This window comes from Pseudozyma hubeiensis, assembly GCF_000403515.1.
Source record: "Pseudozyma hubeiensis SY62 DNA, scaffold: PHS36, whole genome shotgun sequence".
Taxonomy (NCBI): Eukaryota; Fungi; Basidiomycota; class Ustilaginomycetes; order Ustilaginales; family Ustilaginaceae; genus Pseudozyma; species Pseudozyma hubeiensis.
In genome coordinates this window covers 100,075-123,061 of record NW_012133818.1, presented here as the reverse complement: position 1 = coordinate 123,061, position 22,987 = coordinate 100,075, and the positions used below count along the sequence as shown (strand labels likewise).

Sequence of the window (22,987 nt, the reverse complement as noted above, 5' to 3'; positions counted from 1 at the left end):
TAGGATGATGGTCGGTGCCAGCAACGACGTGTGTGCGTTCTTCATGAGAGGCCAAAGCTGAATGGCTGAGTCGAGTGACATTATTGAAGCGGGAGATTCTTCTGAAAATGTCACACACAAAGTGACGTCGAAGCTGCAGCCAGAAATGCAATCGAATCGGATCAGAACTCCCTGCAGTGCCCCGATTCGATTTCGAAAATGGCGTTGGCCATGTGAGCGAGGCGCCAACCCCGCCGTGCATCTTGGTCGTCGCTGCATCTCTACTTCTCACCTCTCACCTCTCGCTTTCTCTTGGCCACACCTAATACGGCACCTGGTCCACCCGAGCGCATTCCTCTCTGCATTTCTACCATTTCATAGCACCGACTTGGGCAACGTTGACGTTCTCGCGATGGCTGTCACCAACGAACAGGTAAGCATTGACACGATACGCTTTGTTGGCTGGAGGGGTGTAGAAGCTGACCATCGTCTTCGCGTCACTCCTCTGCGCGCATCATGGAATGGCCGTGTTCTCTCCTAAAGTTTCTCTCTGAGCTCACCAAGCTGTTCGAGCAAAGCACATCCAAGCACTCGGTCTACATCGCCTCGAAGAAAGCACCGGCTTCAGCGGCCAAGGACGGTGATGTCGACATGACACCTTCGTCATCGTCTGGGATCACAGATGCAATCCTTTTTCGAGCAACGAACGGTGTTTCGGGAAGCGGTAAGGTCAAGATCAGCACGTTGGTGCCTGCTTCCAAGCTCGCCTCCTTCCAGACAGCATACTTGCCCCTGCTGAGAACACATCTCTCCACCGGGCTCAAGAAGCGTGACAAGGCCAAGGAGAGGAAGATGGACAAGGCTCAAGAACAGAGCCGCAAGAAGCTCATCCAGGTGGTGGATGGAAAGGACAAGATCATCACCAACCAGATCGGAAGCAAGCGCGGTGCGGGTCGACGCAAGCGGCAGCGTGCACTCAAGAAGGGGCTCGCATTGCGAAAGGAGAAGTCGAAAGAAGCCAAGCGCAAACAGCAAGCGACCAAAACGGTCTGAACGTTCGCCATCTCAACATCAATGCGCAAAGCATGATTGGTACAGTCGCACTTCCAACGGCCTCGAGACCGACCATTGTACACTATCAACACACAACCATGACTACGTTGGCCGTGACCGTGAGAGGCGAGTGAGCACCTTCGATTATATGGGAGAGTTTGAGTCTTTTCTGCAAGCTGTCCGTGTGACAGTCTTCAACGTCGGCGGATGGTCCGAAGGAGTGATGTGACTTTTAAGAGGTGGCCTGCCTGTACAGCTATAGGTCTGATCCAGATTCGCCGATGGCGTGAAATGTGAGGAAAATCATGTCGGATTCGGTTGCGTTTCACGTCGGTGACTTTGGCTCGCTGTGCTGAACCCTGAGCGAAATCCAACAAGTGAGCACCAGGAGCTCCTTGCTGCTTCTCGGCTGCGTGGCTGCTTTCCGCCAACTCGCATGCATCGCTGTCGTCCTTCGCCAACGCTCTCTCTCTCTCTCTTTTCCTCTCTCTCCATCTATTCTTCACCGTCAGCGCTTCATCGCTCCGTATCCAGCCTGCCCCCACTACAGCGTCGATCAGGACCCGTATTCTTCGACACCGCTGCTGTCAACCTCCGATCCCTCCAGTGGCATAACCCGTCCACTACTCCTCGCCTCCACATCGTCCCAACGGTTCGGAGCGCCGCTCGACCCATGGCGTCTGATGATCTAGCACCCCCAAATCGACAGCCATGAGCTCGTCGCACAAGCCGCCTGCGTTCAGCGCAGCAGCGCAAGCGGACGACGATGACGAGTGGGAGTCTATGCCCGTAGAAAACGCTCAGCACACGTCAGCCGCACCAATACCTGTTAGCGCCTACTCGAATCCCTACGATCTCCCATACGGCGACGAGGAAGAGGATGATTCCGACCCAGACGACCCGCGAAGATTTCGCTCGCTGCCCTCCCGCTCGTCGGCTCGCCACAAACCCAGTCGCTCCGCCAGTGGAAACCATCACAAACGATCGGCTGCCAGATCTCAATACCTAACCGACAATGTCGCTTCATCATCAGGCCCACCCAAAAATGCGGCTACCAATGCAACTGGAAAGCATCTCGACATTGACGACGCAAGAGGCTATGATTGGCGCTCCAAACCAGCAAACGCTCAGAGCGATCAAGACGACGATGACTCCGACGCCGAAAAGGGATATACACAGCTCAGACTGGATGAGGACGAGGAAGCCGAAGAGCTCCACGCAGCCACCAGATACCTTTTCCAGGATGGCGACCCACACGATCCCTACGGCGACAACACCACCGCCACTCCTCTCAATCAGATGAAGACCACCAAGCAGCTTCTCTCCGAGGGTCAAAAGATCGCCTACGTCGGCCTCTGCAGCTTGATAGCTTCCGAAATGGTAAGACAGATCCGCAGAGTACCCGGCAAGAATCTCGATCCAGCCAAACAGAGCGTAGACGCCTGGAAGATCAAAGTCATGGCCCGTCTCTATCAGCACATGGAGATTGAAAGCTCAGAGCAACGCATGATCGAGTCCTTAGCTGAGCATGGTGTGCTCGCTACCGACCTGGCTCCCTCCCTCGTCACCACTCAGACCATCGACAATCCCGACTTTGATCCCGACGCTCTACGTGAAAAGCAACAAGAAGAGCAAGAGCAACAAGAGCAGCGTCAACGAGACCAGACTTTGACCACATCAAAAGACCCGCCAACCAGCCCAGCCTCATCCCCTCGAGCCGGGCCAGGCACCACCCAGCTGTCGTCATCGGATGGAGCCGATGACCAGCGGCAGCTCTCGGCTCAGCGCAACGAGACAGACGACGAAGATCTTGACGGCGACTTGGGCGCCAGCCGCCCGAAAGCGTCTGAAACAACAGTCAAAGAGCCGACCAGATCAGCTGCAACCGGCGTCAAACATGCTTCGACCGAAGACGAGGGCTTCGACATTGGCATGCAGCTCGAAGAAACGTCCGCCGCGCACCAAAGGCAACACGACTTCACCAACCGAGAGCCTGACGCTGGCAAATCTCCACCAATCTCGACGACTTCTCCCGTCATCGCAGACCCCAACACCGCCTCGCAGCTGTCGAAGGCAGTCGATGCCGTCGATGGCACTCCAACAATACCGGACGTGGAGGCAGGCCCGGGCTCAGTGACGACAGCGCTTGGCCTCACAAAGGAGCCCCAAGCACTCGAGCCGCCGCCAGGCGCCCTAGATGGCGTCACCACCAGCATCAGCAGCGCCGATGCCACCATCACTCTCGACCTCCGATGGACCGTACTCTGCGATCTCTTCTTGGTCCTTACCGCCGACAGCGTCTACGATGCTCGCTCGCGTGTGCTGCTCGAGCGTGTCGCCTCCTACCTTGGCCTCACCTGGATGGACGTCACCCAGTTTGAGAAGCGCATCACCGATGCTCTCGAGATCGAAGAAGGCGTCGAGACCCTCAGCGACCAGTCAGCCATCAAGCAGCGTATGATCATGGCCCGAAAGAAGCGTATGGTCATGATGGGTCTCGCCACCGTCGGAGGAGGCCTTGTCATCGGGCTTTCCGCTGGCCTGCTAGCACCCGTCATTGGTGCAGGTATGGGCGCCGCGTTGGGAGCTGTCGGCATTGGTGGTACCAGCGGCTTCCTTGGCGGTGTCGGAGGTGCCGCACTCATCACGTCCACCGGCACTGTGGGTGGTATGAGCCTAGCAGGGCGTGGCATGAGTCGACGCACGCGCAGCGTCAAGACCTTTGAGTTCAAGCCCATTCACAACAACAAGCGCGTCAACGCCATCGTCACGGTGCCCGGCTTCATGAGCGGTCCACAAGATGATGTCAGGCTACCCTTCAGCGTCATCGACAGCGTCATGGGCGATGCTTTCAGCGTCTTGTGGGAGCCCGATATGATGCAAGAAATGGGTAATGCGCTTGGCCTCCTCTGGAACGAGACCATCGTGCAGGGTGTTCAGCAGGCCCTGGCTCTGACCGTAGCTGGTGCCGGTGCCATGCTCACTGCCTTGGCATGGCCTCTCTGGCTCACCAAGCTCGGCTACCTCATCGACAACCCTTGGTCCAACGCCTTGGACCGAGCTCAAGCTGCGGGCCTCATTCTGGCAGATACTCTCTCGAAACGACAGCTGGGTGTGCGTCCCATCACGCTTGTAGGGTACAGTCTTGGCGCCAGGGTCATCTTCTATGCCCTCGTCGAGTTGAGCAGGATCAAAGCGTACGGCATCGTACAGAACGTTTACATCATGGGCGCTCCAGTCACCGCAAAGGACGAGACCTGGAAGGAGGCTAGAAGCGTCGTCTCGGGACGCTTCGTCAGCGCCTTTTCGCGCAGCGACTGGATCCTGGGCTATCTGCATCGAGCCGCCTCTGGTGGTCTTCGCAGCATCGCCGGCTTGCATCCCGTCGAAAGGGTGCAGGACATCGAAAACGTCGATGTGACTCACGTGGTTCCCGGCCATCTTGGCTACCGGCCACTGATGCCACTCGTTCTGAGCGAGCTCGGCTTCCGCACCACAGCAGACTACTTTGACGAGCCCGAGGATCTGAACGCCATCCCGGAGAGGCAAATAGTACGCGACGAAAAGCCGGACGACCTCGAGCTCAAACCTGTCTCCACATCGACGGGTGGCTTCGGCAAGATCTTCCGACGCAAAGCTGCAAGCAGCACAAGCAGCCAAAGCGCAACGCCGGCCCGTTCCAGCTCAGCAGCTGGCTCTGCGCCGACAACAGCTGCAGCATCCGCAAATGCTCCGTACGACGAGTATGACGACGGGGACTTACCGCCCAGGGAGGAGCATCAAGAAGAGCCGGTTCCCTCTAGCGGCGCCATCAGGGTCGAAGAAGCCAAGCAGAAGCAAGAAGAAATCGTCAAGCAGTCGGTCTCGCGCGTCGAGGCGGTACGAGCTTCGCACGAAGGCTCTGGGCGCGCTGCCACGCCGGAAGCAGATCGACCGAACTCGACGAGCGCCCACTTCGACACGGAAGCGATCCTGCGTGAGCTTCGTGAGTCTGGGATTGAGGTCAAGGAATTGGAGAGCTCGCTGCCGCCTCTTCCCCTCTCTGCCAAGGCCGAGTCGGTCGCGGTGCCTTTCCCTCGTGAAGAGAACAATGACACTCAGCACGAACAGATCGCACCAGGACCTTCGAATGTCGTAGCCGCGAGTGCATCGACTGCTGCTGCCTTTGGTAGCAACCCGTTACCGGAAGCAGCTTCGGTGCCAGCAGACGGAGGCATCTCGCTTACATTTGCATCGTATGATGACGAGGACATTCAGCTCGCCGAGAGCCCTTCGGAGATAGCACCCAGCAAGTACGGCTTGTCGTCTTCAGCAGCAGCTGAACTGGCCAATCGATTCAGGAACGATGAAGCTGGTACCACGAAGCTCGCAGGAAATGGCTCTGCGCTGAGGAACGAGGTGTGGCTCGTGGCGGAAGATGATTGGGGAGTGGCACGTCCGGACACGTCGTATGACATCTCGATGGGTACCAGGAGTGCCAAGCACTCGTTGCCAACGAGCAGCAGTCTCGGGTTCGGAGAAATGCTGTCGCCCGGGCATGAAGCATCGCACGACGCTTTGACGCCTCCCAGCTTGGCGGTTGGCAGAGGCTTTGACTTTACGAGCGCACTCGGCACGGCGCCGGGCTCATCCCATTCAGAAAGGAACGCCTTTGATTTGAGCGCAGGAGCCAAACCCTCGCCATCGGGCGAGCGGACGCAGCGACGTGGCGGAGACGGCACCGGGCTGGGAAGCGAGCCAGATCCATGGGCGGAGAATCCTTGGTGAAGGCACAGTATAATCCCGCAGCATTACTCGTCACTACACTACGCAAAAAAGATGCTTTTGTCTCATCTACAGCGGATGCGCACATGAACCAGGGCAAAGACACATTGTCCCTTCATAGTAAAGCACAATGTGATGAGCCTGCGATGCCCGTAAGATGCTGGATCACGTCCACCATGGTGGGCGAGCAAAGAAGTGCCGCGGCTTGCCGAGCCGGTCGAACTTTGAGAAGAACAACCACGTGTTGCAGTGTTGTTCGCTTCGGTGAGCTCCGGAAGAACCTAGTTTACCGACGGTGTATGCTGTCTGATGGAACGAGGCGACGTTTCGGACGACGTTCGGGAGAATGCCACCGGCGCTGCGGATCGATGCGTGAGCAGTGGAACCGGAAATTTTCTGGCGGCGCAGTCTGACGACAGACTCGAAGCACGGTGACGTTGATCGAGGCCAAGAACAAAAAGACCGACAGTTTATCGGGAAATTTGGCTTCGCTTTCGCCCCAGACGCACGCTTGGCGCTAACAGGGTTGGTGGTCGTACCTGAGCTTACGAAGCTTTCAGCCTGAAAAACCAAAACCCTGAGAATCGATACCTCGGCTGCTGCCAAACTCGGTGCAGCTCAGTATTGCAGCCACACTTTACGAACATCAATCGTAGGATTCGAGTGGACGATGCTCCGTAGGCGGCAGAATCAAATACTCTTTTTGCAGCTGTGTCTCTACCAGAGATCCCCGCGGGTGCGGGTTGCGGCGATCTATCGATGCCACCGGGAATCTGTGGATACTAAGCGTTGACTTTGGGAAGTCGGTGGACCGGACCGGTGACGAAGAAATGTGAGCGACAGCGGCTCAGTTATCTTACATCGACGCGACCTACAGACTTGACAGAAAAGTTTTGCGTGCGGATAGGGTCGTGATGGTTTCGAAGTGCCGAGTGCAGATCCTATGCATCCGATGCGATGAAGCTGGTCGAACAAGTTTGAGAGATACAAAATTTCAAATCAGGGTTTGAAACGGGTTTCGATTTGGTGACACAACTTCAAATCATCGATCCAGACATGACGTGCCGCTACAGGCATCCTGATCCACATCGTCCCTCGTGTCTGTCCTGACAGGTTGGCTGGTATTGATCGAAAGAAGCTCAGCAGAGAATTCTCATATTCTTTGCAGCCTTTGCGGACGTGAGAATAGCCTGACCAACAGCATACTGGTGTTGCTGTACGAAGTTGCCAGATCATGCCTGTCGATGGAATAGTACCTGACTGTAGCAGCTGCGTAGCAGTGAACGAAGCGATTTGAGGGAGATTCTAGCGTACACTGTGTGTATGTGCGATCGGTGTCGAAAATTCAGATCTTCGTTTTCGAGGATTTTGGCTTTTTCATTTTCCTGACGCAACATCCAAGCGCACGGCGCACCTCGCTCGTTATCCCACATATTCCTTCCACCAACACACACGAATTCACGCATCGGTCAGACCGATCGATTGGCGACGCTCGGACGTTGGGCCTCTGAACGGCTGCTGATTACTCCCTCCTGGCAGTTACAGCTGTCTTCCTGCCTTGTTTAAAGCACTGGCATCCCCTGCTTTCGTTCCGTCTCACCATCACCTTTCCTTTCCCCTCTTCTCCCATTCCATCTCGCAATAACATAGCCCATCATGTCTTTCACCAAGGCTGCTAGTGACGAGAAGGCTATCGCCACCATCCGTAAGTATTCGCCGATCTTCCACTCCACTTGGCCCGTGACCGCCGTTGTGCAATTGTGAATGCAGTGACGTGGACTGACATGATGATCTTTTGGACACTCTCTCTTGTCTTGCGATTTTGCAGGTTGCTTGGCCGCCGATGTGGTCGCCAAGTCCAACTCGGGTCACCCTGGTGCTCCCATGGGTATGGCCCCCATGGCCCACACCCTCTTCTCTCGGTGAGTAATCGCTGATTCACTCCCCTCTGGCGCTTTTAGCGTCTTTTCGGAGCAGCCCGATGAGCTGAAAATGCCAGCGAGCGCAGGAAAGCTGTTGACTGCCTCGTCGGAACACGATGCTCTAAAAGTCTTCCTGCGCTCTTTGTGCTGAAGCATCGTGAGGCTGCCAAACCCTTTTCTAATTTTCATTCATTCGGACAAAGAAGCTGACATTTGCTACCTCCCCTTGTCTTGTGCCTGCTTCGGCTGCAAATCGTGCTTGCTGCGTTCAGATTCATGAACGTCAACCCCGCTCACTCCAAGTGGGTCAACCGTGACCGATTCGTTCTCTCCAACGGTCACGCTTGTGCCCTGATCTACATCCTTAACCACCTCCTCGGATACAAGGATTTGCCCATGGAGCAGCTCAAGTCGTTCCGTCAGATCGACTCCAAGACCCCTGGTCACCCCGAGTACGGCCACACCGAGGGTATCGAGGTCACCACTGGTCCTCTGGGTCAAGGTTTCTCCAACTCGGTCGGTCTCGCCATTGCCCAGGCCAACTTGGCTGCCACCTACAACAAGGACGGCTTCCCCCTCTTCACCAACCACACATACATGTTCACCGGTGACGGCTGCTTGCAGGAGGGTATCGCCTCCGAGGCCGCCTCTCTCGCTGGTCACCTTAAGCTCGGCAACCTCATCGCCCTCTACGATGACAACCACATCTCCATCGACGGTGACACCGCCTGCTCCTTCACCGAGGACGTCGAGGCGCGTTTCCTCGCCTACGGCTGGCACGTCTCGCACGTCCTTGACGGTGACAAGGACCTCGAGGGTCTCTTCAAGGCCATCACCGATGCTAGGAACGTCACCGACAAGCCCTCCCTCATCCGTGTCAAGACCACCATCGGTTTCGGTTCCAAGCAGCAGGGTCTCGCCGCCACCCACGGCGCTCCCCTCAAGGCTGACGACATCGAGGGTGTCAAGGCCAAGTTCGGCATGGACCCCAAGGAAAAGTTCGTCGTCCCCGACGACGTCTACGCCGCCTACAAGGAGATCGCTGACCGTGGTGCCAAGGCCGACAAGGAGTGGACCGAGCTGTTCAAGGCTTACGGCGACAAGTACCCCAACGAGCACGCCGAGATCGCCCGCCGAATCGCCGGCAAGCTTCCCGAGGGCTGGGAGAAGGCGCTCCCCACCTACAAGCCCAGCGACGACGCCGTCGCCTCGCGAAAGCTTTCCGAGACCGTCCTCGGCAAGGTGGCCGACGTCGTTCCCGAGCTCCTCGGTGGTTCCGCCGATTTGACCGGCTCCAACTTGACCCGATGGGGCAACGCCGTCGACTTCCAGCACCCCAGCACCCAGCTCGGCGACTACTCGGGCAAATACATCCGATACGGTGTCCGTGAGCACGCCATGGGTGCCATCATGAACGGTCTCGCCGCCTACGGCATGCACATCCCCACTGCCGGTACTTTCCTCAACTTCGTCTCGTACGCCATCGGCGCTGTCCGTCTCTCGGCACTCTCGGGTCACCGTGTTATCTGGGTCGCCACCCACGACTCGATCGGTCTCGGTGAGGACGGCCCCACCCACCAGCCTATCGAGACCGCCATCGCTCTCCGTGCCATCCCCAACCTCATGTTCTGGCGTCCTGCCGACGGTAACGAGACTTCGGGTGCTTACCTCGTTGCCATCGAGGCCAAGTCGACCCCTTCGGTTCTCGCCCTCACCCGTCAGAACCTGCCCCAGCTCGAGGGCAGCTCCATCGAGAAGGCCGCCAAGGGTGGTTACGTTGTTGTTGAGAACGAGTCGGCTGACATCACCCTCGTCGCCTCGGGTTCCGAGGTCGCCATTTGCAACGAAGCCGTTGCCAAGCTCGGCGAGAAGGGCATCAAGGCTCGTGTCGTCTCGATCCCCTGCTTCTCGGTCTTCGACGCCCAGCCCATCGACTACCGTCTCTCGGTCCTCCCCTCGGGCAAGCCCATCCTTTCCGTCGAGGCTTACTCGACGCTCGGCTGGTCCAAGTACTCGCACGCCCAGCACGGTATCAACACCTTCGGTGCCTCGGCCCCTGCCAAGGAGCTCTTCAAGAAGTACAAGATGACCGGCGAGGACGTTGCCGCCAAGGCCGAGCACGTCGCCAAGGTCTTCCAGGGCCAGACCCTCGTCAGCCCCATCGAACTTGAGGCCAAGCTCATGAAGTACTAAATGGCGGAAAAGCTTGATCTCGTAGATGTATCCTCTGTTCCTTTCTGATCTCTCGTCGTTGTAATGAATTTGTTACGAAGAAGTATGTTTTCTGGACAGTGTGATTGACTGCTGTTCAGCTCGAGTGAGTCCGTTTGATGTACTTTTCACCGTTTTGCGAGTGTGAGCGTTTGTTTGCTTCCGCCTGGTTGCGATTGTTGCTGTGTGAGAGGGCGAACATGTCGCTTTGTCGAATCAATACGTTGTAGTCAGCAAAGGCAAGTGGGTACGCCCGTCGAAGGCTGAGGTCGTCAACATGCATCTTCTTGCCACCGTGCGGTCGCTAAAAGTCACGAACTCGAAAGAATCGCCGAGAAATCCTCCCAAGCCACATCCTCGCCTTTACCAGGTGAAGTGCTTGCACAAGTGATGCTCTTCGGAAGCTAGGCCTGTGAATCATTGCTGGGTCGGATCTTGCCTACCCCTTCCATCCTAAGTTGATTTCACGATCGAGTTTGCCGGTTCATTCATGAGTGCGACCATGACGACTCGATTCAGCGAGTCCACATGTGTGACGTCGCTGTACGAGGCTACCTTGGCACATCTGGTCGAACGCTGCACGTGAACCGTTCTGCATCAGACGTTACATAACCATGCTCATCTCCCCGTTGCCGTACGCCTGTCGCTTCCTCATGCTGTTCCTTGCCGACGACTTCAACTCTCTATCGTGCGGCGTCGGCAGATTTGAGATCCGATCAGAGCATTGGGTTGATCAGAAAAGCAGTTTTGCGACAAGCCACAACAGCACGCTGTGACAATTGCTCTGCCCACCTCTAAGACCGCCAGCCACTCAACGGATGTGTGCTTCCAGGAACAGTTTGCTTCGACGACCATAGTTTCCGCACGCGATCTGCTCGCAGTCCGTTTCTCCGCAGCAAGCACGATCGACCATCCCTTTCGGCATCAGCTGCGCGAAGCGAGAACTGTTTCATCGAATGCTTTCAGGGTCGAACACAAGGATGGCCATGGCGAACCAAAAGTGTATGACGTGCGCCTTGCCGCGGCAACCTCGCGGCCGGGTCAAGATCTTCGGCCGGGCTCATCAGGGTCGTTGACGCCAGTTTAACGAGCGGCATCAGCGCCACCTTGCGACGAAGGAGCATTGTGGAATGCTGGTTCCAGACGGACCGCCCATCGGCTTTGAGGAGGACAAAGAAACTCATCTGATGTCTGAAAGTTGCTGAAGTGACCGGAGTGTCGAGCTCATCGCTTCACGGATGAAGTCCAGGGCGACGCGCTGATTCATCGACCGGGCCACAAGTCGATGGAACCGAAACAAGAATTCGAGGGCATACGATCAAATTCAAGAATTTAGAGCAGAAATTCTCAACGACAATTGACGTGTCGGTATAAACATTGCAGGCGATTTGTCGATCATGAGCTGACCAATGTGGGATGATCTCTCATTGTTTTAGAAATGCATCCGCAAGTATCAAGACAATTTGTTTGCATCTCTGAAATCATTGGTCACAAACAAGCACAAAAGCCACGCCTTAAAGATGGACCTTTGGACGTCTGGTCTGATGAGATGAATTCTGCAGCTAAGCGAACTCTTGATACGGAGCGGGAGCTTAGGCACCTATTTTGTATGTATTGTGTTTTAGACGCGAATCTAGGAGCTGACTGATCAAGACGGTATATTTGTGCACAGCAAATGCGTTCGAAACAACAAAATACATAGTCGACTCAATTGATGATGCATTGAAATCTGAAACACCAGGTTTTTTGGTCTCCGATTTGTAAGACAAAAGCCAAATGATGGTACATTGCTTGGCTAAAATTTCCGCATGTGCTTTACAAGCGTATTTGTCGCAATGAAGATTAAGAATACCGAGACACAAGAATATTCGAGATCTTTCGCGACAAATGTTGGCCACACTGTTGACTCCTGACACTGCGTTTATCGGGCTTTAATTAGTGGCGAATAAAATTTGGAGGTTCTTATGGAATGTTTGACGTCTCTTATCGAAGTGGAACGATGCATGTCAGACGTTTTACAATGATTCCTTCACAAAAAATAAGCCTAATCAAGTGAGCCCCTCTAATGGCCTCTAAAAACGGACGGGATCTGTCACCTCAGTGGTGTATCAAGCTGCACAGTATGGTGAATGGATATTTGCTGCAATCAGATGTCTGCTCGGATATTTTAGCTCAGCAGCATTGAATGGAGTTTCATATTTCGTGCACCGATTTGATCTGGACAGATCGAGCTGTTTGTCTTGCTTGATATTCGCCACTACGACTCAGTCGGTTCAAACCTTTTAGCGACGAATTTCCCCTGATCAGAAACTCAATTGAATTTGGACGCTTGCCGTCACTACGCGTGGCTTTGTGGTTCATGCACCCCGAAGACATTGCAGATCGAGGATCTTCGATTGCTACGAAGCGGAGAGCCGCTTTGACCATCATCTTGACGAATCACAAGAAGCTTCAGCGATGAGTGCCTGTGCTTCATCGGCCCTGTCTAGTCAGTTCCGACACTGTCAGAGAAGCACGCGATTGCCCAAAGAGAGATGCCGCTCGACGAGATCTCCAGCTGCCGTTCAAGCGTGACATTACGAGAAGCTCGAGGAATGTCAGCTTTGCTGTAGCGCCTCGATCAAGCCTGAACACACTCACCTCTACAGATTGAAGTAGATCATTTCGTGCCACCAATGCTTCTCGTGGTTGCATTACGAAGGATCCGAGCGAGGACTCCTTTTGTTGCCGTCCTTTGGCAACGGCCGCAGTGTCGTTTGGATTCGTGGACTTGATGGAGACGACAGTCGACTCGGACAGCCTGTATTCAGGTGTGGAAGTAGTCGTCATTTTATCGTCAGTGGTGGAAGTGGGTAAGATGAAACGGTGAACCCTACTCACGAGACGACGCCAAAGCACCTGCTAGTCGTCGGAAAAGCCGTCGCATCGATCTGGACAGCGAGAGGAAATCAAGAGGTATGATCAGAGACGCCTGAAGCGCAACGAAGCAGCTCAGTCACACTGACCTTGAGACGACTTTGCTGCAGCAAAAGGAAGAGACAGCCCAGTGGTCGATACCCTTTTCGAATGGTAGCGTCAGCCAGCTGGACAGATGCCCTGAGATGTGCGATCTGCTCAGTACCGATCTTGGAAGCCGAGGAAAAAGCGTGTCGCTCTGCTGAGAGCTGGGAAAGACCTTGACTCCATGGGCCAAAGCTTAGCACAAAACCTCGTATATGGGCTACAGAAGAAGGACGAGGAATGAAAAAGGTCAGTTCTGATGGGGTGAATCTATCAGTATAAGAGGTACATACATTGCGACTCGATCGTTTTGCTTAGTCGAAGAAATCTGGACGACACGCAGACAGACAAAGTGTGTCAGGGGGGCGCTTTCACGTTGGACACATTCAGCTGCAGTGTTGACGTACGGAGTCGATGGCAGGGCGAGCGAGGCTACCGAGAAGCTGCCCGCATGACCAGGACGGAGAACGTGGTGAAGGGTGGTCGTGTGGTTGAGGGACGAACAAGCGTTACTTGAGGCCGCCTTCGTCTCGTAGCTACACACCTGTGGTTCAAAGGTCTTGTAGTCAGAACTTGATGTCAATTGGTTGCAGCTGAAAGAGACAACCTACCCGAACACCATCGGAGAAGGTCGAGACTGAACGCTGAGTGATGGCGTTCTCAGCCAAGAGGATGTTGGCTTGTCCAAGGTCGCTGCTGCAACCCGTGAACCGCAGCTCCATTTTGCGACTCTGCGGTAAGAGCGTGGGGGCTTGTTCGTCGGTAATCGTGAAAGCAGTAGCACAATGTAGGCAGTTGACTTTCTTCAAGCTGTCCTTGCGATTTGCTCGTCCGCAGACGCGACACCGGAATCCCAAAAAGGAATGATCCACTTTGCGCAATAGTGAAAAGTCAGAGGGAGATGACGATTCTGGGACCGACCTTTTGCCGTGAATGAGTGTCAAGGACACTCGAACATGTGTTGCTGTATCGATGTGCTCGATGCTGTTGATCGAACACGCTCCGAGATATGTCACCTTTACGACGGCGAGTGAATCGTCGAGCACACGGCATTCGGTTCCGAGACCGTCAAAGATGTAGTAAGCCCGAAGTGAGCTGCCCGCTGCAGACGCTGTCTGCAGTCTCATGAAGTTGTCGCTGTCTTAAGCGGTCAGAAATGGCAGCAAAGAGGAGGAGGAGACGAAATGCGTTTTTAAGAAGCTGCGCCAGAGCTAGTTGGCGATGAAACCGACGACATACCATACGGCCTACTCCAGTAAAAGACGAATAATTTAGCAACGATGACCAAAGACCTCCTTAGAGCTATTTGAGCTATGCTTGACTCACAGGGCTGCGACGAGCACGTCTGGGCGTGCTGATTGCCGGAGAAATCCCTTCTTGAGCAGAAGCGCAGTGACTGCACCTGATCGGCTTGTGGCAATCGACACGGGCTTAGTCGGAAAGAGCGGATCGCATTGCACCATGTCAACGATGGAAGAAGCCCAAAGCGAGAAAGGTACGCGCTGCTCGGGCTCATCATTGCTCGGTTCCTCGATGCTGTTCGGACTCGACAATGATTTCTGCCTGTCCCTTGGACTTAGACCCTCATTCTGGGCCGCGAGCTCCGAGACTGACGCAATGGAGCCGACCGAGGGTCTACATTCCTCCCGACACACGGTCGATGGGTCGTCTGCTCCGGCAGAAGAATCTTTTGGTAAGGTGTATGGGAGCCGGCTGCGCTGCTCCGCCGTGAGCAATTGAAGAGGTTGCCTGCCTCTTGCGCTTTTGCCAGAGGCAGGATCCGAAGACCCTAGTGCATGGCTTTTACGCTTCATTTTCGTTCGTCTCGACACAGCTTCGTCTAACTCGGCATGTTCGGATGAGTCGAGTCTGGATGTAATGCGTCGAGCCAACGAGGTGACAGTGCCAGCTGAGCTGTTCTCGCAAAGCAGAGAAGAAGAAGCAAAAGAAGCGGTGTGTCTGCAGCGCACGCATTGTGACAGCTCGATTAAAATGAGATTAATGGCGAGCATCCGCGGGAAGTTGCCTCTATCGCCGTCGGCCCGCGGCAAGCCAGAGAGAGAGCTTCTGCAGGGACCACTTCTTCGAGCTCTAATTCCGTGACAACCGAGCTACGACCCCCACCACCACCACTATCTCCGTTTGCGACATCGAGGTCCGCACTCACGAAAGTGCACATCATCCCTCTCTTAACGCGTCCTTGAGCAGGCGCAGGAGCTATAACAAATACCAGTCGCATTCGCTGGCTCGGACTTCTGGCCCCAGGTACCCGTCTGTCAACAGCTCCATCCACATCAACCACAATATCACTGCACCAATCGAATGCTGACGAGGACCACAACTGTACTCGGCCTTCTCGTCACTCTGTTAGCCTTCATCACCTCTAGAGCGCTGATCAGCTCTGTCTCTCACACAACAATGTCAACGCTTCAGGCACCCGCCTACTTTGTCAGCCATGGCGGCCCGCCCACCATGTTCGAGCACAAGCATCTTGCCTACCAGCACTGGCTTGAGTGGGGCAAGGAGGTGCGGGCTCTGCATCAGCAAGGTGTCATCCGCGGGCTCATCTTCGTCAGCGCGCACTGGCAACCTGAAGACCTCACACAAGGCGTCTACGTAAACGTCGACGAAAACAATCCGCTCGTATACGACTTCTACAACTTTCCCGACCACTTTTACAAGCAACGAGTCGAGTCCTCGAATCCTGCCAACATCTCGGCGCTCGTCCTCGACCACCTTCGCAGCTCAGGAGTGCCCGCTCATCCAATCAAGCGCGGCATTGACCATGGTGTGTGGTGTCCCCTCAAGGTGGCTTTCCAGAAACCTTACCTGGAGGAACTAACACCGGAGCAGCGTAAAACCCAATCAGCTTCCGTCGACACTCCTTCGACGCTTCCGGCCACCTTGTCGCTCACACAAGTCTCGCTCCCCGCCTCCGAATCCTCGATCGCCTCTCTCAAGCTCGGCGCATCGCTTCGCGAGCTTCGTCAACGGGGTTTTGCCATCGTTGGCGGCGGTATGTCGGTGCACAATCTTCGCGACATGATGAGAATGTTTACGCTTGGGGGTGGCCGCGGTTTCGGCAAGCTTCACTCCACTCAGTACTCGCAGACGTTTCTTTCGGCTTTGGACGAGGCCATGACCGCTAGTCCCGCATCTCATGACGAAAAAAAATGGACCAAGGCGTTGGAGCTCGATCAGAGGAATGACTTTCTACCATCTCATCCCACGCCCGAACACTTTTTGCGTAGGTACTTCCGCTTCGCCTCAATTTGATACCGCGTGCGGCCACGACTGACATACTCGCTATTCCGATGGATGTTGTCCACCGCACAGCGGCACTTGTGGCCATGGGCGCATCTCATGCAGACGAACAAGGGCAAAGAACGTTCCAACTCGACGAAGGTCCTATGGGCTGGTAAGTCGCGTTTCATCAAAGTCGAGATGCTCAATTGCACCACACTAACAAATCTATGAATGGTCTATGATGATTGCAGGAACATGTACAAATGGGGCTGAGTTGCCTAGCTCGCGCTCATTCAGTGCCGTGGCTCTTTCTCCAATGCGAGCCGAGCACGCTTGCGATCTTCATCGTCCCTTAGATCTCTCTCGGCTTGGTCTTGCAGTCCAGCCGCAGCGCTCTTGGCCTTTTCTGCACTGCCTCCGCGTCCCACCCTGTTGGAACCGAATTGAACAATCTTTTTCCACCTTGCGCGGATGTCGGATCCAATCTCGATCAATGCGAGACCACGGTAGAAGTAGACGTAAGACCACCACGCGCGCACATAATCCTTCCAGAGCGAGAGCGAGGTGAGCAGACTGGCTTGGCCGCTCTTGCGTCGCTCTCTGAGCTGTGTCAGATCGTCTCGGTATACGGCGAGCGCACACAGGCGCGCAGCGATGAGGAAAGGCCGCGTCGGACCGTGCGTGGTGTGCAGGCTGGCATCGAGCGAGCGTGTGAGGTCGTTGAGCTTCAACACCATGAGCATGCGTCTGGGCAGACGACGAAGGAGGTCCATGATTGAGACAAAGAGACCTTCCTTCTCCATGACGGTCTTACGAATGTGCTCTTGCTCGTCATCGGTGAGGTTGGTCCCGCCGTCCATTTCGAGCAGACTGCCGGCTCGATTGCGATCCTTGACACCGCGAGGGTTGGTGGGGTCGCTGCCTTCCAGACCAGCTCGGCCAGTGATGGCGCTCTCCAAGATTGGATAGAGATCATCGTCGATGTTGGCGATGAGCTTGGCGTATCTGCGTCGCTCGGCAGTGACTTCGGGGCTGGCACGCTTGAGGAGCGAGAGCCAGAATCTGGCGTAATTGGCGCGCAACTCGGGGTCGATGTCAAAGTAGAGGCCGTGATCGAGGAGGACGACCTCGAAGTTATAGCGTGAGCGGCTTCCCGGCTGCGCGGGTCTGATGAGGACGTTTCCACCGTGTGGATCAGCGTGGAAGAAGCCGTGCAGGTAGAGCATCTGGGAGAAGACGCGCGAGAGCTCCTGACTGACGCGGTTGCGGTCGATGTCGTGCTGAGCCAGGTAGCGCAGGTCGTCGGGACGGCGTCCGTCGATAAACTCCATGGCCATGACGCGCTTGAAGACGTACTTGACTTTGGGGATGTAGACGGATGTGGTGCGGTAGCGTGCAAAGTCGTCATCAGCGCGCTTTGCGTTTTGAGCTTCGTGACGGAAGTCCATCTCGAGAGGCATGTTTTCGTTCATCTCATCGGCAAGCCATTCGAAGCTGAATTCGGGCAAAAGACGCTTTACCCACTTGACGAGCACCGTGACGGTCTTCATGTCGACCTCGGAGAAGCGCTCTACGTCAGGGTGCATCATCTTGATAGCGAGCGGCTGACCAGTTTTGCGATCGATGGCACGATGAACCTGGGCAAGCGATGCTACGCCAATGGGCTTGGGGTCGATCTCGCTGAAGGCCTCGTCAAAGGTCATACCAGTCTCTGTTCTGAACATGGCCTCGAGCTCTGGAAGCGGCGTGGGCGTATTCTGATCCTGGAGCGGACGAAGTGTGGTGGTCCACTCGACAGGCAGAAGAATGACGGCGGAAATGTGCTGGCCAAGCTTGACGTAGAGACCACCGTTTGTCTGGAGAGCGGTCAAGATTCGGTGAGCGGATCGCAAGTGGCACTGTCGTAGCTCCTCGGCATCGTCAGCGGGCGTGGCGTGCTTTTTAGCCAAAGTTGAACGATAGTCCCAGACGCAGAGGGCGACGGCTTTGGCGATGGTGGTGGACCGAGTGAGTGCGAGCAAAGCAAAGTTGGCACCGTTGGCTTGCGACTTTTGAGCTTCGCGTACTTGGCGCTCCATCTCATCATGCGGAAGCTGTGGGCGCTTGCTTTGTTGTTGAGGACCATCTAGATGAATGGCATCTTGAAATTGATACACGACAGCACCTAGGATGAGAGCTACGAGTGCTGCAGCCCCGAAGCGGCGGCTGTTGCGACGGAACTTGGCGTGCGCAGCAGCAGTTTCGTGTGGGTTGGGGATGGCAGGCTGGTCGAAGTTGATAGGCTTGGGCTGGGGACGAACGGGAGGGTACTGCTTCTTGAAGGGTCTGGTATCGGTGGACTTGGGAGGAGCAGACTCGTCAGATGATGAGGAGGCAGTGTCTCGGGATGTCGATGGACGAAAGTCTTGGGGTGGAGCCAAGAGCCTGGTGGTTCTGGAGAAGTGCCTCGATTGGAATGACAGGCAAGGATGCGAGAATGCAGCGCTCGAAGCCAGCCTCTCGGCTCGCGATGCATGGAGTGCGGTACGAGTTGTTTGAGGGAGCGAAGACGTCGCTGCTGTAAAAGCAGCCGTGAACCCGGAGCGCAGCATGACGAGCGAGGCTGGGATCGGATGCTGTGCTGAGGAGAAGGCTTGGTGGCGCGTCCGACGCTAGCTCGGCAGCCGGGGGCGGACACTGATCGGTATCTTGGCGCGTGATCAATCAGAAGCGTTTCCGATCGTCATGGTTCGTACCGAACGGAGGTGGTGTGGAGAAAGAGGATGAACGTCGTCCGGTACGATCAGTTGGCCGGCGATCCGACCATACCGCTGTACGAAGATTTGGCCAAAGTGGAGATTCCATTGCGCCCGTCTGTCGGCGTCTGTCGTCTCAGTTTCCTCGTGAGATTCACAACATTCACGCGACGTCATTTGCCCACCCGAACAATGTCAGATTCTCAGCTGCTTTCGACTTGGACCATTTTTCAAATCGCCGATTCATTCACGATTCAGTATCGATCAGTATGCTTCATCCAACGCATCCCAGCTTCGGTCGTCAACTAGCATCGACGCTGGCACGTCTGATGGCGACAACTTGGATCTTTCTTGCAGGACTCTTTGAGACGAGACGCCTCCGATTGAATCTCTCAGCGCCTATACCCTCGGATACGATGGGGGAACACGCTGCGGGCACTGATGGCGGTGGTGTTGCTTGCTGTGTCTCTATGGAACCACATCTGTCATATCAAAGCAGACGTACAAGAGAAGGAAGCCACTGTGGCTCCCATCAGTTTGCAGCGACCAACGACGATATGAATACGTTACCCTCATGCGACAAGATGATGGCGCGCGCAGTAAGACGAGGGCTGAACTGCGAGTGCTTGTGCGGCGTGGCAAACAGGGTCCGCAGTCGCGCCTGAGCTTTGACCGGACGAGTGAGACATTACAGAGCATTTCCGTTGGACAAAGATCCGCTCCAGCCGATGCAGGGCTCTGCAGAGAGCGATCAGCTCACAGCAAATCACAGCGATAGGTGCTCGCATGCCGCTCCACTGGGCTCTATCCAATACAGATGCTTCATCTTGCAGCTCACAGGTTGATTCTGAACACCAGGAGACCATGTAGCGTCGACGTGGTTGCTGCACCTCTCGGGCTGTCCCTATCTCGCCAACACCGACAAAGCTAAGCACGGCACGGGACACCCGAGCGTACCTCATGCATGGCGTGTGTGATGAAAGGTGGACAGATTGCCTCGTGAAAAATGAAATCAAGAGCAAGCCTGGCGAGGCACCTGCTGGACTCGGAGGCGATAGACGTTGCAATCTACCAGGCGGTCCCTCAAAGGCACACTTCGGGCTCGAGTGTGCATTTCGAAACTCTTGCAGCTGGCTGGCTGAAGGCCGAACTCGCATGCAAGCTTCCACACAAGCGAAGTCGGAGGGCACTCGCGGCTCGGCAGTGGCAAACGGGAGCTGCGAACAACACAGCTGGTCTGTGTGCCCTCTGGATTTCCCGAGCTTAAAGAATCTCCAAGGTAGTGCAGCAACAGCGGTTAAGCAGTGTTCGACAGGGTCTTCTGGCAGCGAGTTGTGTGGGGAAACCCCGCTTTTTTCTTCTGTTCTTTTCCCCTTGCTCGGTTCAACTGTGCAATGCGCAGTTGCTGGTTGGCTCTCTCCGCCTTTTTCTGTTCTTCCCACCCGTGAATCTGCGCGCGCGAGACAGCGAGGTGCGTGTTCGGTTACCAGCCAAGCAGCGTTGTCCGCCGTCGTTGGGCGAACCCTCGTTGGAACCCTTTTTTCGGTTGCTCCGCTCACGCCCTATCCCTGACCTGGACACCTCTAGAGTTCAGCATCTCGCCTGTGTTCTGCCAGCACGGCCAGCGTGCGTCTGTGCTAGCCGCCACCTTTCTCTCCAGGTTAGCTCCTCTCCGTCCCTTATAAACACCTGGCGCCATTCCTTCTGAGCTCCGGAACCTTCATCTTACCCTTTCTCCGTGATCACCATCCCCCCGCATTCACCCCCTCCTTTGGCATCACATTTTCGCGCTTCTTTGCAGCTTGATTATTGCTCTACATCCTCTCGTTCCCCGTTCCCACCTCACGCACACAACCTCACACAATGTCTCGTGTCATCGTCGTCGGTGGCGGTCTCTCCGGCCTGAGTGCCGCCCACACCCTCTACGAGCGCGGCGCCAACGTCCTCGTCCTCGACAAGAACGTAAGTACCGTTTTCTCATGCAATTCGAACATCTCCCTTCCTCCTGCGCAGCCTCTGACTCACCTTGCTTCTCCCCTTCCTTCGATCGACAGCCTTTCTTCGGTGGTAACTCGACCAAGGCCACTTCCGGTATCAACGGTGCCGGTACCACCACACAGTCCGAGCAGGGCATCCCAGACTCGGCCAAGACCTTCTTCGAAGACACAAAGAAGTCCGCCCGTGACCTTGCAAGGGACGACTTGATCAAGGTCCTCACTGGCAAGTCCGGTGATGCCGTCAACTGGCTCATGGACCGCTTTGCTCTCGATCTCTCCAAGGTTTCGCGTCTCGGCGGTCACTCGCAGCCCCGTACCCACCGTGGTGGCGCTCAGTTCCCCGGTATGACCATCACCTACGCACAGATGGAGAAGCTCGAGGACCTTGCCGAGGCAGAGCCTGATCGCGTTCAGATCCTCCGCAAGGCCCGTGTCACCAAGCTCGTCCACCAGAACGGCGAGGTCTCGGGTGTCGAGTACGAGTACCAGGGTCAGACTCACACCGAGTCCGGTCCCGTCATCCTTGCCACCGGTGGTTACGCCGCCGACTTTGACGATGTCAACTCGCTCCTCAAGAAGTACCGTCCCGACCTCGTCCACCTCCCCACCACAAACGGTGACCACTGCACTGGTGACGGTCAGAAGATGGTCGCCTCCATCGGCGGTCGTCTCATCGACCTCGAGAAGGTCCAGGTTCACCCCACCGGTCTCGTCGACCCCAAGGACCCCGACGCCAAGGTCAAGTTCCTCGCCGCCGAGGCGCTCCGTGGTTGCGGTGGTCTCCTCATCGACAACGAGGGCAACCGTTTCGCCGACGAGCTCGGCCACCGTGACTACGTCACTGGCCGCATGTGGGACAACAACAAGTTCCCCGTCCGCCTGATCCTCAACGAGCAGGCTTCCAAGGAGATCGAGTGGCACTGCAAGCACTACGCCGGTCGTGGCCTCATGAAGCGCTTCGACAGCGCCAACGACCTCGCAAAGGAGATGGGCATCCCTGCCGACAAGCTTCAGAGCACCTTCAAGGACTACGAGGCCATCGCCAAGGGCGAAAAGAAGTGCCCATGGGGTAAGAAGTTCTTCTCCAACTCGGACCTTCGCATGGACCAGGCCTTCTACGTTGCCCTCATGACCCCCGTCCTGCATTACACCATGGGTGGTCTCGAGATTGACCCCGAATCGCGCGTCGTCGACAACCAGGGCAAGTCCATCCCCGGTCTCTTTGCCTGCGGTGAGATCGCCGGTGGTGTTCACGGTGCCAACCGTCTCGGCGGTTCCTCGCTGCTCGGATGTGTCGTCTTTGGCCGTGTTGCTGGTGACACTGCCTCCAGCTACCTGCTGCGCAACCTTGCCTCCGGCAAGGCCACCGCTCGTCTCGGCCAGATCTCGAACCACTTGGAGACTCGCGTACGTGCTGACCCCAACACCAAGACCATCACCCTCGAGTTTGGTTTCGGCGACCAGGCCTCTTCCGCCTCGGCTGCCCAGTCGCAGAACTCGGCTGTCCCCTCCGCTGTCGCCGCGGGCCAGCCTGCCCAGACGGACAAGGCGGTGCAGCAGGCCGGCAGTGCCGCCGCTGCTCAGCAGACGCTCGAGGAGAAAGAGTACACCATGGAGGAGGTCGCAAAGCACACCACCGAGGAGGACGTCTGGGTCGTCGTAGAGGGTCAGGTGCTCAACGTCTCTGGATTCCTCGATGACCACCCCGGTGGAAAGAAGGCGCTCATGCTCTACGCCGGTCGCGACGCTACTGAGGAGTTCCTCATGCTCCACGACCGCAAGGTCATCCAGAAGTACGCTGCCGACACCGTCATTGGCCGTGTCAAGGCTTAACGTTGTAGTCTCTCATGTGATGTTTGTTATGCTCGCACGATGAAAGATGACGTTTTCGATTCTGTTCTGATGACATGTCTTTGACAACTTGTGGTCTGTGTGGTTCCGTTAAGCGTTGTTCAGAGGTGTCAGTTTGCGATGTTGAGCTCAGACTCTGGGTGAGTTGGGGTTGGGACGGACGAGGAGGCTTGTTGTCAGCAAGGGTGTCGACAAAGGTGACCTTGACTCGACCAGGAGGTCTTATTCA

At 56.0% G+C, this 22,987-nt stretch overlaps 8 protein-coding genes across 8 annotated transcripts; 6 read left to right on the top strand and 2 right to left on the bottom strand.

The window, feature by feature from the left end:
- Positions 1–145: 145 nt before the first annotated feature.
- PHSY_003492 (hypothetical protein) lies at positions 146–1,032 on the top strand (the record flags this gene model as incomplete). The annotated part of the gene is made up of 2 exons (XM_012334111.1): positions 146–412; positions 523–1,032. The coding sequence occupies 2 exons, from the start codon at positions 146–148 to the stop codon at positions 1,030–1,032; spliced, it is 777 nt and encodes a 258-aa protein (XP_012189501.1).
- A 711-nt stretch (positions 1,033–1,743) lies between these two features.
- PHSY_003491 (transmembrane and coiled-coil domain-containing protein 4) lies at positions 1,744–5,799 on the top strand (the record flags this gene model as incomplete). Its single annotated transcript, XM_012334110.1, has 1 exon — positions 1,744–5,799. One exon carries the CDS (start codon positions 1,744–1,746, stop codon positions 5,797–5,799), a length of 4,056 nt encoding a protein of 1,351 aa, XP_012189500.1.
- A 306-nt stretch (positions 5,800–6,105) lies between these two features.
- PHSY_003490 (hypothetical protein) lies at positions 6,106–6,979 on the top strand (the record flags this gene model as incomplete). Its single annotated transcript, XM_012334109.1, has 3 exons — positions 6,106–6,227; positions 6,521–6,628; positions 6,910–6,979. 3 exons carry the CDS (start codon positions 6,106–6,108, stop codon positions 6,977–6,979), a joined length of 300 nt encoding a protein of 99 aa, XP_012189499.1.
- Positions 6,980–7,452: 473 nt separating this feature from the next.
- On the top strand, positions 7,453–9,911 carry PHSY_003489 (transketolase; the record flags this gene model as incomplete). The annotated part of the gene is made up of 3 exons (XM_012334108.1): positions 7,453–7,501; positions 7,625–7,718; positions 7,991–9,911. 3 exons carry the CDS (start codon positions 7,453–7,455, stop codon positions 9,909–9,911), a joined length of 2,064 nt encoding a protein of 687 aa, XP_012189498.1.
- Positions 9,912–12,122: 2,211 nt separating this feature from the next.
- PHSY_003488 (RTA1-like protein) lies at positions 12,123–14,941 on the bottom strand (the record flags this gene model as incomplete). The annotated part of the gene is made up of 5 exons (XM_012334107.1): positions 12,123–12,359; positions 12,570–12,729; positions 12,810–12,859; positions 13,541–14,066; positions 14,256–14,941. The coding sequence occupies 5 exons, from the start codon at positions 14,939–14,941 to the stop codon at positions 12,123–12,125; spliced, it is 1,659 nt and encodes a 552-aa protein (XP_012189497.1).
- A 406-nt stretch (positions 14,942–15,347) lies between these two features.
- On the top strand, positions 15,348–16,205 carry PHSY_003487 (aromatic ring-opening dioxygenase LigB subunit; the record flags this gene model as incomplete). The annotated part of the gene is made up of 1 exon (XM_012334106.1): positions 15,348–16,205. The coding sequence occupies one exon, from the start codon at positions 15,348–15,350 to the stop codon at positions 16,203–16,205; it is 858 nt and encodes a 285-aa protein (XP_012189496.1).
- A 263-nt stretch (positions 16,206–16,468) lies between these two features.
- On the bottom strand, positions 16,469–18,766 carry PHSY_003486 (hypothetical protein; the record flags this gene model as incomplete). Its single annotated transcript, XM_012334105.1, has 1 exon — positions 16,469–18,766. One exon carries the CDS (start codon positions 18,764–18,766, stop codon positions 16,469–16,471), a length of 2,298 nt encoding a protein of 765 aa, XP_012189495.1.
- A 2,007-nt stretch (positions 18,767–20,773) lies between these two features.
- On the top strand, positions 20,774–22,740 carry PHSY_003485 (hypothetical protein; the record flags this gene model as incomplete). The annotated part of the gene is made up of 2 exons (XM_012334104.1): positions 20,774–20,872; positions 20,965–22,740. The coding sequence occupies 2 exons, from the start codon at positions 20,774–20,776 to the stop codon at positions 22,738–22,740; spliced, it is 1,875 nt and encodes a 624-aa protein (XP_012189494.1).
- Positions 22,741–22,987: the final 247 nt, after the last annotated feature.